This window comes from Rhynchophorus ferrugineus, unplaced genomic scaffold (assembly GCF_030347505.1).
Source record: "Rhynchophorus ferrugineus isolate W39M unplaced genomic scaffold, kcgeb_rfMv2 rfM9, whole genome shotgun sequence".
Classification (NCBI taxonomy): Eukaryota; Metazoa; Arthropoda; class Insecta; order Coleoptera; family Curculionidae; genus Rhynchophorus; species Rhynchophorus ferrugineus.
Window position 1 is genome coordinate 14,715,523 of NW_027472588.1, and position 20,897 is coordinate 14,736,419.

The following is a 20,897-nucleotide window of genomic DNA, read 5'->3' on the forward strand; positions in this document are numbered from 1 at the left end:
CCATGAAAGAAAATGACTTTGCGTCTGTTACTCGCTGCTGCTGTTTCTTCTTGAAAATGTTCGTTGTTCAATTCGTTTAATTGACATTTTCAGTAAGTGTTTCATTCTGTTTCAACAACTCGTAATGCACTACACCCCGCTGTTCTCATTAAATGATCAGCAAGACTTTATGACTATAAAAATTTCGCTTTAATACGAATGACTCTCCCGGAGTAACTCACAATCTGTTGCGTTTAGAATTCTGATAGTGGATTAATTTTTCATCGTTAATCACATTACGTCCAATAAAGCCGCGATGTTGAAACTACATCAAATGGTACTACTAAAAATGTTCAATCAATTTGTCTGGTAGCCATTTTCGCCTTATTTTAATATTTTCCATGAATTTAAAAAGTGTTTTAATCAACTGTTAGGCTTTTTGAAAGTTTGTTGAGAGTTTTAACTGCGCTCTCGTCTATCAAATCTTGCTATTCGTTGTCTTGTCTTGAGCTTGGTTGATGTTCTAGATCGTCTTTTGTCAATAAAATCAAAATCACCTCTCTTACATCGCTGAAGTTAGAACCAATAACGGGGATATAATGGAGATGGATAAGTTTTTATAGCCTAACCCAGCTGGTTTCCTCAAATCCGACAACAAAAGTAATAAATATTGGTTATACAATAAATTATAACCAAATACTACTATAAATAAAGCTGTTATTTTGTATAGAGAAATATAAAAACTACAAATAAGTTATTTAATCATTAATTATATTGATATTTTCACCAAAGTTGTTGACCAAATACATAACAAAGCATAAGAGGAACATTAACCATCTTCAGCAAGCTGCAAATGCGTCCAACAATGGATCATATAATTGTTATAAACGAAATAAAAACTAATTTGACTTTAAAAAGGAAGACTTCAAATGTGATTAGGGCCTACCACCATTACTTGGATAAGAAACAAGCTTTTTTGTGCATCAGTCACTTAAAATTTAACTTCCTCCGACTATTCTTACATATTAAACAATTCCTGGATGAAAATATATGTCGTAGTTCTGACCATTGATTATTACAGACAAAAGTAATTACCTAAATAACAACGTGAAGCAAATTACGAACTGATAGTTTCAACACGTTATTGTCTTGTAACAACTACAAACATTCCATTTGTTCAAACAGTAAATGCTATTGATAGTTGGACATGCAGTAATGAACCGTCACATACAACGAATAAAAATAGGCTCTGGTCACGAACCATTATTAATATATAGTTTTTTTTATCCTACTAATAGAACAATCGCCTCGGAACTTTTAAACCGTATTTCAACCGGTATCTGGTTCGAAAATCTTTCACTGCATATTTACGACTGCCGCCAAGGCATTTTACAGGTGTTAAAGCAAAGATAGACATGTTATAGTAAATTTAATGATTTGATAAAGTTGCCTTAATGACGTCTTTTTTCAATTCAGGAAAAAATGCGAGGTAAACAGGATTGTTTAGGCGTCGTAATAACGTTTGTTTAACATTCGTTTCGTTTTGTTAAGACAAAGGTGGAGGAAAGGTTATTTATAACGCCGGTAATTATTGTTTATATGTTTGTAGGATATTTCACGACTTTTATTTCAATTTTTCTGATGTTGTAGTCATAGTTATGCTTATTTATACGCTTGTCAAGTGTTATTCGTTTAATAATGACGAGATAATATTGGAAAAATAACAAGAAATGGTGAAATAATTAGTTTTTAAAATAAATAACAATAAGACGAGGCTGCTTGATATATTATTAAGAAGTATTATTCAGAAATTTAAATGTATCGAACGGGGGAACATTAACCAGAAAAGAAAATAACTGGATAGAGAGCATAAAAAAGTATTGGTATCGAGAAAAAATAATGCAAGCCTCAATTTTATGTTATATAACGGATTTACAACTACGTAATTCAGTTTTGAGGATGTTCCGGGGAAAATAATATAAACCGAATATAAGATTTTCAGAGCAAAGTACTCAGAGGTATCGTAGATACATTCAGATACTATAAACATGATTACTTACACCGAGACTTTCAGTAACCCATTGTTATTGTCAGTCCAAAAATCAAAGACAATTGCAAATAGATCTCTCTCCGGAAACATGCCGATATTTCAGTTATTCCGAAAAAATGGGTCCAATCAGCAACATCCAACTAACATCCAATTAGTCTTCTGAGTTCACTATCAAAATCACCCAGAGGGTAATTTTCTACGATTTCATTGAAGGTCCGAAAACGAAAAACATCGTTCATCAACACTCCAGCAGAAGACATACTCAAAAGTATTAAACAATTTGATCTTGCAGTAAAGTATATTTAACAGAAGGTACAGCAGTGTTAACTAGTACATGAATATTATTACTGTAGAGGCTGTCTTTACAACCTCTAAATACCTAGTTTTTAAGTTGTAAAATCAAAATGTAGGTTAGCTGGTAATGACTAGTAATTAAAAAGAACCTATTAATTAAAAAAAATATCATTGAGGAACGTAACGTAAGCTATTCAAGTAAAATACCTGCAATGTAAAGAACAGATTATTTAAAAGACCAAAAAAAAAACAATAGAAGATCTAAAAATTAAGTTTCTCGTCATCAAAACCACCTTGAACACCAGAACAATTGTTAATTAAAATTTATATTTGCGAATATCCTCTGTAGCCAGCTCGGTTAGAGAAAAATTCGAAGTCGGACGGTCTTCGAATTTCAGTCCGACCGAAAAGGCAAAAGTCACAAAACGGCGTATGATATATGACACATGTCAGATTAAAATCTTCCACCAGAAAAGCCTTGAAACCCATTGCAGGTGTGTTTTTTGCCTTCGTATCGAGCGGCCAGTTGCCGGCGATTCGGACTCTGACCCAGGGCTTGACCACCAAATTTAGGTCGATTTTTCCGACCGGGAAAAGTCCTGATAAAATAGTAATGTAAATGTCGACGTTGATAATAGCAATAGCATTAAATTTTCACGCTTTTATCGAGAACAGTAGTCGGGATAAGCCGCTTATATGGATATTTTATACATAAATGCAGAAACCACAAAGTCAAACCAGAGATATTAAGTTTATTAATTCTTACATTATTTAGAGAATATATGTAATTAAGAGATAATAAATCTAGAATCATTACTAACATAAACAAGATATAAGAATTATATTCTCAAGAATTAAAAACGATTAAGAAACAGTTTGGATTGGACACGGCTTAAATAAAAATACTCACATATAAAATGTCCATCATTTATATTAACCCAGCGGGATATCGAGGGCAAGATATTTGGTTGAGAGTTAGATTAGAAGGAAACTGAAGATTCAGGGGCTGGGCTAAAAGAAAAATTGAGTGAGAAGAAGAAGAAAGCAGTGATAGCTTAAACGCTAGGTTTGCCCTGAGGAATATCATAGTTTCCAGAACTGTGTGTCCTAGTAGAAGTCAAAAGAGGTTTTTTGTTGATAAGAATCCAACAATATTCTGGAAAACAACCAAATAAATTTACAGCAGATCATTTAACAACATTTCCGTAATTCAAACAAATTAATGAAAATATGTTAATAGATAATATGTCCAAACAAACACTGATTATAGGATAAATTAATGAAAGAAATAATTATATATAGCAGATATTTTCAAGCATATAGAAACTAAGAAGCAGAGCAACAAAATTTAGGAATTGAAGCTTATATTCAAGAACAGAATTAGACTAAAACTATGACACTGAAGAAATAATTATCGTTCAATCTACGTAGCCGTTCGATAAGTTTAGAGCACCATTTACTCGTGAACAAATAACTAAAAATGTCAATTTAATATTTCATCTTTCATAAAAAGGTACCTAAGATTTCATGTAAATTAAATTAATATAATATACTATAGACATACTTGCTTACTGGTCAAACTTAGTTACTTGGGATTTCTGACTCTTCTCAAAAGAATAGATATTTAGAGTATTTTCGATTGTTGTAAAAAATATCTCTAAAATCATTTCAATACATTACGTATTGATTCAATATCCATTTTGTGTACTAAATTTAGTTTCCTTTGACTTGTGGCTGATCTTACAAGAATGGGTACTATGTTCTACGGGTAATCTATAAAATAATTACAATGATGGGGTCCATAGTTTGCAATTGTTAAAGTAAGTGTTGGTGGAAATTCGAGACCGTTTTAATATTTCATCATTCATAAAAATGTAAATCTAAAATTTTTTTAAATATATTGTTTATGTTTACAATAATAACAATTTTCGGCTTATTCTGCACACCTAGTATATGTATATATACATAAAATTGGATGAAGCTGTACATGTATTTATAAAAATTTAATTTCAGCAACTAAAAGAAACAGTTTAAGTAGTAATCAGCGGTTTCAGCTGTTTGTTTAAACTTTGTAGGAGAACCGAACTTAAATATTTATGTCGGCATCCAACACTGTTGAATTACCATTTTTGATTGGTCTAGCCGACAACATTTATTACATAACTAAGAACGAATTTATATACAACCGATAATAGATTTTTGTTGAAATTTAAATGAATTTGCGACGATTTTTGGTCAAACATTATTCGTTGGATAAAATTGGAAACCCAGTAAGTGAAATTCCCATGAAAACGGGGATAATCCGCTGAAAATTATCTATTTTAGATCCGACGCCTGCCGCACATAATTCCTAATCAAATTGTTATGGACTATAAATAACACCCCAATCGATGCCCGATACAACAATAGTGCTGGGGAGGGTGTGAATATTGCCCTAAAATTGTTCCTATCGTATCGCTATTACGGCCCGTGTCTACAATCAATAATTACCAGTTAGATACAAGATCGGGATGCGGTCTGACTTGTTAGGGTGGTTTACATCCCTTCTGGTTTATTCCACCCTCGGTTGTATCCTGCTACTCAATAATTGTTTTCCGGGCTGGGTGATTTTATTCAGGACTTACATCTATTCGATTTATATTAACATGTTTATATAATACGATACTGTATATTTAATGTTCGATAAAATACGAGGGCGGTTTGTTTGGTAAGTGAATATTTGAATTTCCCGCGCAATAACTTTAAAACCTTCACTTCTGCCCTCAATTTTCATTTATTAATAGACTACGATGAGATTTCCAGCAACCTACGTAAAATTTAAAACACAAATAAATTTTATTGTTTAAGAAACAGTTAAATGGCTTCCGTTGTGGCAGCAGCAGCACAAATGAAGTCTCCATAAAAGATATCGTCGATGAAATCCTTGGAATGACACTAGATGATCGGATAATGAAAGTAGAATAGGCAGCTGAAGCTATAGGGCTACATCACATTTTACTTGAATATTTGGATATCAAAAAGCTATACATGCACAGGGTTCCACGTGTGACCTCGTCAAGGAAGTGCTTCAAAACAGTTCAAAACATAGATACATAATATAACAAAACACTAAAGACCAAGTTACTCTCTAAACAGTGGGTTTCGAATGAAAATGCACCAAGGATGGCCAAGTTGTATCTGTCGGTCGACCACGCAGAGTCATTCATTCATCACTGATTACCACGAAAAGGGTAAAAGGATCACCGTGATATAATGATAAATGGTGAATAAAACATTGTTTTTTCAATGCACGGATACATACGTGTATAGTCGCATTGGCATTAATCTATAAATTGGGCTATGAACTATTACTCCATCCAGTATATATTCTACAAATTTAGCTCCCTGCAACTATTTTCTGTTTTCGAATCTAGAGAAATGGTTTCTTTTTTTTTCAGATTTCACATTCTTCAAAAGGACATCACTGAAACTAACACCTACTTTGAGGCCCTTGAGAAAACCTATTATTAGGCAAACCTATTAAAACATATTATATATGCTGACATTTTTTAACATTTTTGGAAAAATAATAGTTAAAAAATAATTCATTCTATATTACATTTCGGCTATCCAAACATTTATTTTTCTATATTTTTATATACTTTTTGACCGCTAAAATATAAATAATCTAACTGTTTGCAGTTTATAAATGATGATACTAAAATATAACACTGAATTAAATAGTATTTTGCTGTCATTAGTGACGAACATCTTGGATTGTTTGAAAGAGTAATACATGTTGCATCTACATATCTTGAAAATGTATAGATTTTATCAACAAACTTTATTTAATTTTTGACAAAATGTCCTTGCATAAATTTAATTTGACTCTCATATTTCAAGAATTTTCAGAAAAATTCAAAACTATTAACCGATTATATAATGCCTGTAGTTAGTCAAACTTATGGTTTGGAAATAGAAAAAGAAAACACCGTGCATAAAGAGGAATTTAACATGCCTTCAGTGTTCCATAACGCCAATTTTGGAAAAAATATTATCAACCGTATATATTGAACGTCGGTTATGTTGAGAGATTGAGTAATGTCATTCGAGATCTCGATTTGTCACGTAAGAAGGCGGACCATCTAGGACCATAGTTAGATCATTAGAATTAAAAAAAAATATATCAAACAGCAGCAGCAACACAGCATTCCCATGAGCCACCAACTAATTTTTTGTTAATTGTTGTAATTTTAAAGTGTAAGTGTGTAAAAAATATCAAGAACACTTAGTAAAGTTATTAGTATATATAATTAACATGCTGAACATCATAGTGTGTATCTAAATGATGACAAGATGGACTTAACTATATCAAATGTATTGGCTTATTGAACGCAGATCGAAGTTAACATTAGTTAACAAAGTATTGCTATATGAATCAATACTTAAACCTATTTCAACCATATGAAATCCGATTTTGTTATAGGGTATATGTAGATTTTAGAATGAGATTTAGAATAGAACTAATTAATTAAAATATTTTACACAGAATATTACTTAATGAAATGATCTTATACATGACATGTGTATATTACAATCCTAAGAACTACCTATAACCCACGGAGCGAATTATTTAACCACAAAGACTAATAATTTTAATAACATTTAATTAACATTTACCATTTTCTTTAAAATACAAGAACTGTTGTTAATAAACAAATTCCTCGTATTCGATATTTACACAAAATTAATAAGAACTAAATGGCGACAAAGGCATTGAACAGCCTTAATGAAACATTTAGTTCACGTTAAGTAAATAGTATATATTTACTATATTTAATATTAATGTACTTCAGGTAATATGATTCTAATTGGAACATTTACTCAACCACAAGTTGAATATGAATGAAATATCTAAACATTTCTTTGTCAATTTTTAAAACGCAATTAACTTTATGGTCATTCTTCTTCAAGTTTTATTCAGAACACTGATTCCAACGTCGTCGAAATCAACGAAACTTTATTAACCCCCCTCCGCCCATCTTCAGCCCCTTGTTCCTTCCGTTTTTCCACTTGCCGAACCCGAAAAAAACCCTTTCGTTACGCGCAATTTAATAAATTAATTTCCACCCTTTTCTCGAATCCCACTTAATTGAAACAGCATCAGTGCATCAATTCGCCTTAATTTTTACGCCAACTTTGTAATGGGGTTGTTTCCACCATCCATCCGCCGCCGCCCCACCCCGCCGTCGACCAGTCCGCCCCTAATTTTCCCCATCTCAATCGAGAAGCATCGCCTTCTCTAATTAAGTACATCTATCGTCTCGGATCGGATAGGGGTCGGTATGGGGGACCGGGGCGACGGGGAGCGGCGAGGCGAGAGGGGGCGGGCGGTCGGTCTCGATAGAGGGGACTTGACGAGGGTTTTTCCCCGATTTGCCGGGTATTTCCCGAGTCTATCTAACGCTGATCTGTTCGTTCGCCTTCTGGATTTATAAAGTTGGTCTTCATTGATTTTGCCCATCCCGGGAGCGTTGCGGCAGTAAAGCTCAGTAAATTGCTTTTCACTTTCCCCTCGACTACGGCCGTTTCGTCTCTCTCTCTCGCTCTCTCTCTCTCTCTCCTTCTCTCGCTCCTCCGTTTGGATTTCCTTCCGCTGGCCGGAATATTTATGAGTCGTGCCGAGGAGGTCCCGGAACAACGTCGGATAATTTCATTCAATTAATGGTATTGTTTGGTCAGCTGCCTCTCGATTTTATTGCCGCCGATAGGTCGGTATTTACGATTTCAAGCAACATAGTTTCAGCATCGTTTTTATATTTGGGAAATATCTTGGCATGAGGTTAAATTAGGATAAAAAGGGTATAGCTACATCACACAACTGCAATACTAGAAAACTGAAATCTGAGTTAATGCAGATTGATAATGATTATAGACACCAAAGTGCCTTATTTTTTTATAAGCGTTCTTGAACATTATTTTTTTGTTACGTAAATGTTTTTGTTTCAGAAGAATTTTATATAAACACTGTGTTAGGTATTGCTTATTTAACTGTATTATAAGCGATTATGTATCAAGTTGTAATCTGGTAGGGACTGGTCGATTGAGATATATTTGTTTTATTATATTCAAGTATTCCTAATTCACTATATATTAGAACTGTTCATTATAAATTGGCCTATATATACTATATGGATATTTTTCCATAAAAAAAGTCTGAAAATAGAAATATTGATATATTATCCCAAATATTATCGAAATTTTTATATCTAATATTGAAAAATATCTGTCAATATAAATACTGTTGTATTGACCAAACAAATATAGGTGAATAACATCAATTTCTTTGCTTCACTTATGTATATACAAAGCAGCAATGACAATGTAAGTACAGTAAAACAATATATTGTATTAGAATATTTTTAATATGATTCTACTAATAAAATACATTCTGGCAATAATCGTATCATAGTTTAATGCTCATATTATTTTGAAATATTATTTCAACATTCCATTGAAGAGAGATGTTCAGTGCAAACAAAGCTTACTACTTAAGATCTGAAAATATATTTTCTGTTGGAAGGAAAACCTTCAAATCTGCCCTTGATATGATAAGACGTTTTTTTATTAGTTATCCGCTTGTTCAAGGATAAAGAAGGGAGGTGTGTCTAACAAATCAATCTCAAACGTAGAAATGTTAAGCCCAATAGCGGACCCGATATTTTGATTTAAGAGAAAAAAATAAGAAAGAATCAAAACATTTAAAAAATAACGATATTTTCTCCGTTTATTATTTTGGTGATCCAAAAAAAGATAATGGATGGAAAAATGTCTATATTCTATATAATATTCAACTAAGGTCAAAAACGAAAAGATTTTCCTTTGCAAAAAATATCGATATTTTTTAAAAATATATAGATAGATCGATATTTTTCGACAACACTAGATTGCCTCGATACCAGTTTAGTCAAGGTAAACACTAAAAAAGTCACTGTCCCGCTATATATAGTGCTTTACTAACTAAAAATAATATTAAAATCTTATAAAGTTTAATTTAAGATGTCCCATCGTCCGAGAAGATTCCAGAAGGTCAAAGACTCCTACGTCCGCCACTAATTCGAGCAACTACCGATAAATATCTTTAGCAAATATAATCTGGGTATTTGGCAATGTGGTCTACATAATAATGAGTATTCACATGATTGAAAATCGATTAAAAAAATTGAATTTTTTTTCTTATTCCATAATGACTAGCTATAACCAAATTGTCTTTGCTGATGTCGCTTCAGGTTCGGGATAGAGAAGTGTTTTGTGGGCGGCAGAGACCCTGGGTTACGACTGGGATTGTCATAGCTGGTTATCTACCGAGGTTTGTGGATGCGTAGGAATTTTATCAAGATGTTGTCGTGTTCTAAGTTGCCTAGGGATAACCTTACACTGAACATCTCCGTGAAACTTTTCACAAATGGAATGCCTGATTCGAGGTGGGTGTTGACGTTCCTCATAAACCATAGGGCATTGAATAACACGCGGAGTTTTTTGGATTGGAACACTTGGAGTAGTTAAAGTTGCCTCTCAGAGACGTACCTATACCACACCTGTGCCCGTAGAGGTAGACTGGATGGACTAGCATCTTATAAAGAGTCGCTTTCTGGAGGAATAGGAGTTTACTTTTTCTGCAGAGGTGTGGGAAGAGTAGACTGCACACACTATTATCTTTGCAGATAGCGTGCTGGATTTGGGCTGATCATTGGAAACTGCGGTCGAACTGAAGTATGATGTCTTCTGAAGCCAGGGGATGGGGACTTTATCGATTTAGAGGCGATAAGCACGGGACTCCTTCTTGGGATTGAACAGAATAGCTTGAGTTTTGCTCAGGTTAATCTGCAGCCGCCAGAATTTATACCACGCAATCGCCTGGTACTGTTGGGCTTGAAGTCTGTCGCGGATGGCGTCGGGACTGTAATCGGTGGTAAATACATTTTTTATCACCTACATGAAATGCTGTGTGAGAATATTTGTAGAGTAGGAACTAAGCCATATAAAGGTTGAACAGGACTGTGGTAAGTTAAGTACCTTGCGGGACCCCTGCGGAGATCTGTTTTCGAGAGGAGACTGCATCACCGGTCCTCACTTGAAAGGATCTACCGTTCAAGTATGAATCAATCAGGGATTAGGTCATTCGGTAGACCAAGCTGGTCCGCTTTAACGATTAGACCATTATGCCATACTCGATCAAAAGCTTTAGAAACATCTAAAAAGATGGCTCCAGCTTTGCGACCTTTCCTTAGTGCCTGGTGGATGATTGCTGCGACGCGAGCAGCTTGATGAAGGCTTGAGTGTTTGGCACGGAAACCGAATTGTTCGTTCGGAATTATGTGGTTTGTGTCTGTAAAACTGTTTAAAGCGTGTAATATCGCCTTTTCGACAAGTTTTGTTTATCACTTGTCTTTTCTTATAATTTCTATAAAGTTATATTTCTCATAGTTATAAAGAAAAACAAGTGGGAGAAGGCTACATTTAAAGAAATTTACGAATTAATTCCAAAACCTACCCTGTAACACATGTTTATTATCTCAAATGCATGCCATACTAAACAATAAAAAAATCCGTGAAGCCTTTAGGGATAACTTAACATACAAATCGAATTTGTAACCGTTGCAAATCGCTAAGTTCCGTCCCTAAAATTATCGCTGAAAACGGTCCTCTATCATTACACCATTTCGGCGAAACCGATCATCATTGACCACCAATTATCCGGTGCAATTAACGACGAAAACCATACAGGCGCTGCATCTGTCACCAATCACTGACCTGTCGATAAAACCGGTAATGGTCGCGGATTATTTACGACCAACTGGGATTGAGAGACGCGCTGAATTTTCGTTTTTCGGCCTTTAAATATGTTTGGGGCCCAAAACCGAGATTTTGGTAGTATTTAATGGAATACAATTGGTTGCAGAATAATTACATAAATTAGGTGTAAGCTGCAAAATTTCGCTGACTTTATTTTTAGTCACTAGATGCATAAATACGTTTTATCTGTTTCTATCATAAATTGGATATTTACAATGTAAGGACAAAATTTTGCTCTATTCAAAAATAATATCCATCTTAGTCAATAGTTTCCTCATATATTTAAAAACATACAAATACAATAAGGGAATAATAAGTCACCTTTTGAGGTTATCTATGAATTCACTCAACTTTTAGTATCATTATATTACAATATCATTATAATGTTATAAGATTCAGAATCAGTCTGGTAAATTTAACGATGAGTAAAGGGCTTTAAACATCAAAAATTTCACGGTTTTTTCAAAACGTGTTATAAAGTCAGTTGACTCTAAATATTTTCTTTTACAACGACGAATTTATTTGACGGGATTCCGATTTCAATTTCAGTTCATGTCAATTTCCCAAAAATTACCCATGTTAATCTGAAAATACAAAATACAAATTAAAATTTATATATGCTGATGTGAAGCTACTAAAACTTGAAGACATAATATTATATCATGCTGGCATAATATATATATATATATATATATATATATATATATATATATATATATATATATGTACATGCACCGAGTTATCGAGTTATCAATGTAATTATTTTAGGTTTAAACATATTTATCGAATGAATGATGAAATGCAAACTTATATACGACTAATCAATATTTCAGTATCAAATATATTGAAGTATAATGCGACCTTAAGCAGAATGCTTTGTATTATTACACTAGTATTCTGGAATCTACTATAATCAGTGCTTTCTACTTTGGCTGCTATCAAAAATTAAGCTACCGAATCTTCTAAAGGCGGCTATGTATTTCCAAAAAAAATTAGACGAAAAAATACCGACATTATAATACAATCAAAGATATATTCAAACAATGAATATAAGACTGCTTTAATTTGTAATAACCGACGATAGATAATCTAAACTCAAATAAATACATGGAGGAGTACTCCAGAGATACTTCCGGTAGCTAGCGTCAAAATAATGGACTGGACAAAACAGTGGTGAATAAAGCTCTACGAGTTTAAAATAAATCAGATCGTTCCCGTTAACTTTACCAAGAAAATACTAAATAACCCACTGGTCTTGAACCTAAATAGCACTACTGTATCATAGGAGAATAGTTACAAATATTTAACTTTAATGGCTGTTTAACTGGCTGTCAAATTCAAATGAAGGATGCATGTTAAAAATAAATTAGCCGAGCTAAAAATAAAATATAGTCAGCTATGTGGGCTTGATACCCAGCAAAACACCCAGAGGCTCTACAGATACGGACAAGCTGAAGAGGATCAAATCCTGATAACTTGTGCAATAAAGCGCGAATTAAAAGGGTGTAAAGTAGAACAGAACTACAGCTTATCGTCGGATGAAATATGGTATGAGTGTTTTCAAAACAGAACTAAAGTTTTAAAAATCTAATGAAGTAAGGATCTCTACCTATGCAACATATTATTGTAAAGCAGTGACAAGAGCACCATAAGGCCCAACGAAGGTGATTAGATACCAACTTAAGAAGGAAATAAGTTTTTCGAAAAGAGTATCGACTCAGTAAGCTGTATTTCTAATGGATTCTACATGTCTTCTAACAATATTTCATTATTCTGGATAAGATTCTGGAACTCACCATCATAAATCTGAATAAAAAATTACTAAAAAGTGATATGGAACCAAATATTTGATCTCATGGTCAGTAATAAACCAAAAAAATGAAGCATGTTAATTAGTTTTATAATAATTAATTAATACTAGTTGTAATAAAGGACAGCAACAAAAAAGCACCAATTAAAACTGTATTTCAGGATTATATATGCGTGTAAGTGTTCAGTTTGACGTTGAAATCAAATTTCTTTAACCGGTATGCTGAAAGATCGTAAGCCGGTAAAGAAAGAAATTCGTTCCCCAACCTGTTTTCTTGTTTTTCAATGTTGTGTTCCTTATTCACACACAATATGAGCTACGGGAGTGTGTATTTATAGCCCGAAAGGCAAGTAGAATCACGATTAACCAATGGAACGTGTGATAGCTGATGCCGTAACGTAAACACATCAGCCGGTTTACATTTAAAAAATGTCGATGCTGCGTTTATATCATAATTTCTCAAAACATCTGTTCGTATTATCGTCCCTTAACCGCTCGTTAATCTTCACTGTTTACGCCAGATCACAAAAAATATATACGCCAGCTATTTTCGTTACAAGCATGAGTGGGAACAATTGGTACTACATTACAACACCAATCAGTTCTGTACACAAAGGAGGAATAAAATCGAAGCCGTGAACTAATCGCGCTAAAACATTTTTCCACCTTTTTCTAGGACACTTAAATAAATAATAACGAAAAAATTTAATAATAATTAGAAAAAAACTACTTCAAATGAAATAACACCGATTCACACGCATGTTAGCCTTCTTCAGGTTAGTATTCTTGTCTAGATATTTGAAGATATTTTCACATTTTCAAAGCTTAACCCTTTGAGAATATACCCGCTTGGTACTTGGCTTGGAATATGCCAACTTGGTGGCGCTGTGGTAAAGGCGATAGGACGGTCCTCTTACTGTTGCGATAGCCGCAGGTTCAAATCCTGCTGGGGTATGGTCGTAAATTTCTGTTTGCGATTGTCCTAGGCAAGAGTGTAAAATCCGACAAGAAAAATGATCCCAGTCACGCCAGTAACCAGACTGTGTAAGACCGGACGTCTTCTGGGATGATTTCTAAAATTGGTCACTCGCCAGTCGGCTTAATGCTGAGGACCGTGGTTCGGAGCCCAAGTTAAACTGTAGGTCCAGTCCAGATAAACCCATAGTTGGCAAAAAGAGGCTTCAATATATATTTTAAAAAATATACCCATAAGAGGATTTTTTTAAATCTTAATTATTTTCGTAGATATATCTGTTTTAATAACGGGGCAATATAAAAACGATACTTAAAACGCATTTTCGTTCGAAACTATTTTTTTTGAGACGGTTGCTGTAACAACATTTAGATTTTTACTAGTTTTAAAAAATTCGGAAATATTGCCCCGTTTTTTCGAACAGCCGTAATTTCACGAAAATATCTTTGTTAGATTTTTTTTATTTTACAGAGATATCATGTTAACTGCTGTTTCGTGAAAAATATCTTTACATTTTTGTTTCTAAATACCACATTTTATATGTGGCGTCGCTACAACAGTCCCTCAACACAAGTATATCTCCGAAAACAAATGAAATTTTGAGAAACACTCTTAAAGGCATATTCTTTAAGCCATAAGATATAAGAAAATAGACTTTTCTAAAATTTCCAGTCTAGAATATCCCTTTAAGCAATTTAATAATCAATTTCAATTTAATAATCAATCAATATCAAATTCTTTGATATTTTTATCAAATTTTTTCCATAGCTCTCATGAACAACATGAATGATATCAAAAAATGAATGGTTAGTAAATTATATATTCGGGAATACAGAATATTAATATGCTATCAAAAAGGCTATTTGAAAGTATCTGTGATTGAAGATGAGCTAAGAAGCCCTGAGAATTAAAACCATGAAAAGCAACAAACCCATGAAAATACCAAAACGTTTTTAGAGAATAAACAAGATTCATGATAAAATCTCGTCTGATGCCAAATATCAGATAGGGATTAGAGGAGAATTATTAGTTACGAAGCGCTGTCATCCGGTCAAACTTTTTCTTTGGATGAATGAATGCAACCAGAAATCAACCGGAACTGATCTTGAAAAGGTGTTTTCTTTCATGGCATGAGGATACCAGACCACACACACACACTTTCAAGGGCCGAACAATACTTTAGAGAAATTATCTGGGCTATAATGTACCCACTATGCAGTTAGTACAACGTCTCATGAATATTCTTAAGAATAAATATCTTGAACGAGACTTATTAAATTCATAAAATTATAAAATAATATAAATATAAATATTCAAATAAATAAATATTTGAATTTAGATATAAATTTTTATTAAAACAAGGTTTTATCGGTAGAAAAAGATTTTACTTTTATTTTAAAACAAAATGTACCATAAAAGATATGTTAATAAAAACGAGCTTTTCATCCCCATTAATAATATTTAAAACAAATAGACACTATCCCATAAATTAACACTAATTTCCTCATTCCTTTTTGCTAAATGTGGTCTTTTTTGATCGTGACTAGGACCAATTTCGGTCCGAAATATCAAACCGAATTATTATTTTCTCCGCGGTGAAATAAATTACGACCGGCTTTAATTAGATAAAAGCTGAGCTTGATTTACATTGATGGACAAAAGCCATCGTAATTTACAGCCCACCATTATCTTATTAGGATTATATCTATATATTTACGACGTTTCATATCCTCGTCTATTATATCACCGATGGGTAAATCATTCGTATCATAAATCAGTTAAATCACGGACTTACCTCCCGGTTTTGGTGATGATCATTTCCGTGCCCAAGTCGTGAAACTTATCCCACAGATCCTTCGTTTCCAAATGGCATTCGACCGTTAACAATTCGTCGCAATTGCAGAGGATCTTCGGTTTCTTCGGCGTTGACGTTTTCTCGGGCGCTATGTCTGGGCTCTCGCGATCCAAGTCTGCCGATTCGGACCCGCAGTCCGACACTGACGGTGAATTACGCGAAATTTTTGCTTTGGGCGGTCGGGTTGATTCAGTGTCGGAACATTCTTCGACGTCTACCTCGATCTCGTCATCTTCAAGCACGTCTTCATCTTCCGGTAAACCGAAATGGGGTAGTCCACCTTTAACAGGAATAACAGAATGTAAAACAAGGATATTGACTGATAATTGATGTCTCAAACTTGAAAATCATTACTCAGTTTATATATTAATATAAATATGATAATAAATATTTTTTTAGACATTACCATTTTACAACATTACACTTTTAGAAATAATTAACTCTCTTGGGTTAACATTTCCTTAGAATCGGTGTAACAATGTCATTATTTTTCTATTTTAATATTACGTATTCACAGTAAAACCTTTCATATGTCAGCTTAATTGTTCTGATAAATTAAAAAAAAAAGTTCGAAATTGACACAGCTAATACAGCAATAAGTTAAAAAGTTAACTGACCATCAGTGGATCCAGTTAGAGCAAAGACAGGATTAGTTCGGATCTGTAATACAGTAGAGGCATCCATAAGCCAAATATAATCATGCTTGCGCTACTCTCGGAGATTTGCACTACTTCATGTAGATTTGAAGTCTTACAGTAGGTCAATTTGAAAGCCCCCGGCCTACGATAGTAAAACAAATTTTTTTATCAAAATTAGTTTTTTTAATTCAACCTAATTCCCTTCAAGGGTGGTACACTGATTATAGCGACCCTACAACTTTTCGATACCATTTTTGTAGTACGATTCGGCGATTACCTCTTTATTCGACGAACATTTCTTCCCAGCGAGCATTCTTTTGAGATCTGAGAACAGGAAATAGTCGCTGGGGTCAGATCTGGAGAATACGGCGGATGAAGAAGCAATTCGAAGCCCAATTCATGTATTTTTGACACGGTGCATTGTCTTTGTGAAGCAGGACTTTGTTTTTCTTCAAATGCGGCCGTTTTTCGGCGATTTCGTACATCAAATGGTCCAATAATGGTATGTAATAGTCGCTGTGGATGGTCCTTCCTTCTTCAAGGTAGTCAATGAAAATTATACCATGCGCACCCCAATATACAGACGCCTGCCAGCCGACTGTTGCGTTTTCCCATGCTTTGAAGCGGGTTCATCGTGTGTTGATCATCTTCAAACACTGCTCCGAATCATCAACTCGTCGTTGTTTTTGGTCAAAAGTGAGCTAGTGCGGCAAACACTTTGCACAGAGCTTTCTAATACCCAAATATTCGTGAATGATATGATGTACACGTTCAGTTGATATCTTTAGAGTGTCTGCTATTTCATTCAGTTTCAATTTACGTTCATTCAAAATCATTTTGTATATTTTTTAATGTTTTCGTCGGTAACAATCTCTTTTGGGCGTCCACTGCGTTCACCGTCTTCGGTGCTTATTTCACCACGTCTAAACTTAGCATGGCAATCCTTAACGGTTGATTTTCCTGGGGCACTGTCCGGAAACTCAACTGTATTTTTTCCCTTTAAAAAGAAATATTTTATCAACACGCGAAATTCCTTTTTATCCATTTTTTTTTTCACAATAACAAAAGTTGCTTCACTCAAAATGCTATAATTAACTAATGATCCGACAGCTGCCAAATTTATCTTTCTCAAATCTCAAAATCATCTTTTGAGGCTTAGGGCTAACTAAATAACATGGATTTAATTCTAGTAGCGCCATATATGTGACAGGCCGGGGACTTTTCAATTGACCTGTTAAATGCGATGCAGAATTTAAAATTCTGCCACTTTTTCTTCGAGATCGAATTAAAAGTAAAAGTAAAGATAGAAAAACCAATTCACAGTTCATGAACAAACCCAAATTGTAATAACTGGACTCCTCAAAGACTTCTGTATCAGAAATCAAAACGGTTGCTAGTGATACTCAGCAATCAGAAAACTGAGAGGAAAAACAGTACTGCGAAATCAAAATTATTGTATTGCCGTATTTACTGAGAAATACATGCTCTATCCAAGCACTGATTATGGCGTTGATGATGAGTTTAAAGAGTTAAGAGCTGCGAAGAGGCGCAGCTTGACCATTAAAATAAGAAAATATGTTTGATAACTTCAAATCAAATAACCAAGGCAATAATTTAAACTTAATCATACAACAAATAAACAAAAATATAATAAAATATATTTAGTTTAGTCTTACAGTGTGATCAGAGAATGTGGTCTTCTTTAATAAGTTCATTGTTGCATATATACAGTGTGTTGACTAAATATAGGTTATAGGATGCATTACTAAGTAACATGATTAAGAAAACTCTTGTTGATTTTAGAAACAAGACAACTTTTGTCAACTTTAGAAAACTGTTGTTTTCTAAAGTTTTGCGTAAGGAATATAAATTAATTTGGAGTTTCTTTTATAATTATTTTTTTAGGATTTTTTTTTAAATTTTTGGCCATCTACTGCTACTACATACCGTTTTCTATCTTTCTGAGAGTACTTTCACTCTACTTCAGAAACATTTTTTTGGAGTTGGTGCTTCCTCTGTTCATAGTTGAATTGTTGAATATATACAGTGTATTGTCGCAATAGAAGTTATACGATGTGCTACTAAGTAACATGATTAAGAAAACTACCTTGAATATTTTGTATAGGAAATATTGGAAGATTTGTTTTTTATTGTACTTATTATACTGGGAAAGAAATTTTGATAAATTTTAACCATCTTAGGCCACTTCATAAATCACCAAGGAAATAATTTAAGCACAATGACACAACAAAGAAACAAAAACATAATAAAATACATTTACTTTGGTCTTATTGTATGATCAGAGGGTGTGGTCTTTAATCCTTACACCCTTTCTTTCGTTTCTGGGGTTCTTTAATTCCATGTAGGAAAAAATGTTTGAAGTTGCGAGAAAAATGGCGATAGAGCTTTCTCAGATCTTGTAACATTGATTGAAAGAATGTGAAAATTGAAATGACTGAATGTTTTAATATTCTAAAATCACTTTTATAGTTCCTCTTTCAGTAATACTTTTAGATGCATCAGTTCCATCCAATAGCGATCTCCATAATGTCCAATTCCGCATGTTTTATTCTTTCCACAACATATTTTTTTTTAATTAAACAGTCAAAATACATATTTCCCCGAATTTAATCTTGCTTCTGACATGCGATATATTATTTACATTTTAGCAAAGTGATGAGTATAAATAATTTCGAAAAAAAGTGTTGATATGATAAAATATACATCATATATTATAAATCCTTAAAATTAAAATAAATTCGCAAATATGCAAAGATCGGAATTAAAATATTAACAACCATTCCCAGTTCAAAAGTAATCAAACACCGGTAATAAATAATTTATAACAAAGTAGACGCGATAGATTCTGATACAGACATTATGACGCTTAATTGGTTCCAATTTTGTATGGGGCCAGTAAAATAGTGGCCGAAGTGTGCGCCTCCGAGGTGCATCAATAAAATCTGGCCCAGCGCATAAGAAAAGGCCCCATTTCAGACCACCAGAAAATCAAATTAGGTAATCTGATCTTAAAGAAACACGACTTCGGTCCTGTAATGTGTTGATAGCATCTAGAAAATTGTAAATGATTGGTCCATTCACCGAGTGAAGGGTACCGTAAGAGAATGCTTGGAATGACAATGATTTATTATACCATACAGACGGTAGGAAAGGCTAAATTTACAAGATGTTTATGACGATACACCATTGTTTACTTGATACGAACGGAGATTCGACAAAATAACAAATGATTTAGTAAATGCCATCATTAATTGGAGAAAAATGGATGCGTCGGCGCTAGTTTCGACTGGAACGGTGGAACTGATCGGGTCTGAATCATTACAACTGATTAATGGCGTATAATTTAAGCTTTTTTTGAAACGTATCATCACATTAAAGTATAATTTAAACCTCTTCCGACCGAATTAGAGATATTTAGTTTAATATCTCTAATCCATTGAGGATAATTATAACTATTTCACTGTATTTAATTTCGTTTGAATCCAACTACACAATTTCAAACAACAACAACAACAATTTCATATCTTTTTTTTTGGATATCATAATATATATTCATGAAAAACACAAAGAACTCTAAATAATCATATGATAACTATAATCTCAAATAACTTAAACCAATATTTTTCGTATAATTATTCGTTAGAAACAGCATCTACTTCAGAATACAAATATTCAGATTGAGTTTCTATAAAGATTTCAGAGAACTAATGTTTAGAGAACTAATGATTCTATTAGTCATAAATAAATTTATCAAGATTTCTGTTGTTTGAATCCAATCCAATTTCGACGTGGGTTATATTGATCTTATAAAACCATTATCATTGACTTTATAGTCATTTCTTTGTTGGATATAATAGATATTCATAAAAAACACAAGAAATCTGTAAATAATCATATGATAAATATTATCTCAAAAAATTTGAACCAATATTTTTCGTATATTTATTCGTAAGAAACTGCATTACATGATAAAAATTTGATTAAGATCACTACTTTGATATGATGGGCTATTAATTTTTTTGTTTTAATGTTTACTTAATCTATGAAAATTTTCACAATACTAATATCCAGATTCAGTTTCTTTGAAGATTTCAGAGAACTAATCTTTAGGTGATGATTTTATTAGTCGTAAATATATTTACGTAGATTTGTGCTTTGATATGAATCCATAAAAAAGTATAAAGCTGAGGTACTAAATATTTTCACAACTCTATTAATAACAGTATTTAATTTGTTTCTAATATAAAACGCCTTTCTGGACAATATGGTTAGTGGAAGTTTGAAAAATCCAAGTATTTTTAACAACAAAAATAAATTTGAAATACTTTTTACAATTTACAATATTAGAAAAAACCTGTTATTTATATGAATTAACTTTATTTTTGTCATAAGAGATAATCTACTAAAGGTAATGGTTTGGGTGTTATATTGCCTTAACCTTT

The 20,897-nt window shown here is 33.2% G+C and overlaps 1 protein-coding gene across 1 annotated transcript in view; it reads right to left on the reverse strand.

Moving 5' to 3' along the window:
- Nucleotides 1-20,897, reverse strand: part of LOC143201932 (T-box protein H15) — a 106,502-nt gene that overhangs the window by 85,199 nt on the left and 406 nt on the right. Inside the window, exon 2 of the mRNA XM_076413136.1 lies at nt 15,737-16,076. Coding sequence (XP_076269251.1) covers nt 15,737-16,076 — 340 coding nt within the window. The remainder of the gene's footprint in view (nt 1-15,736; nt 16,077-20,897) is intronic.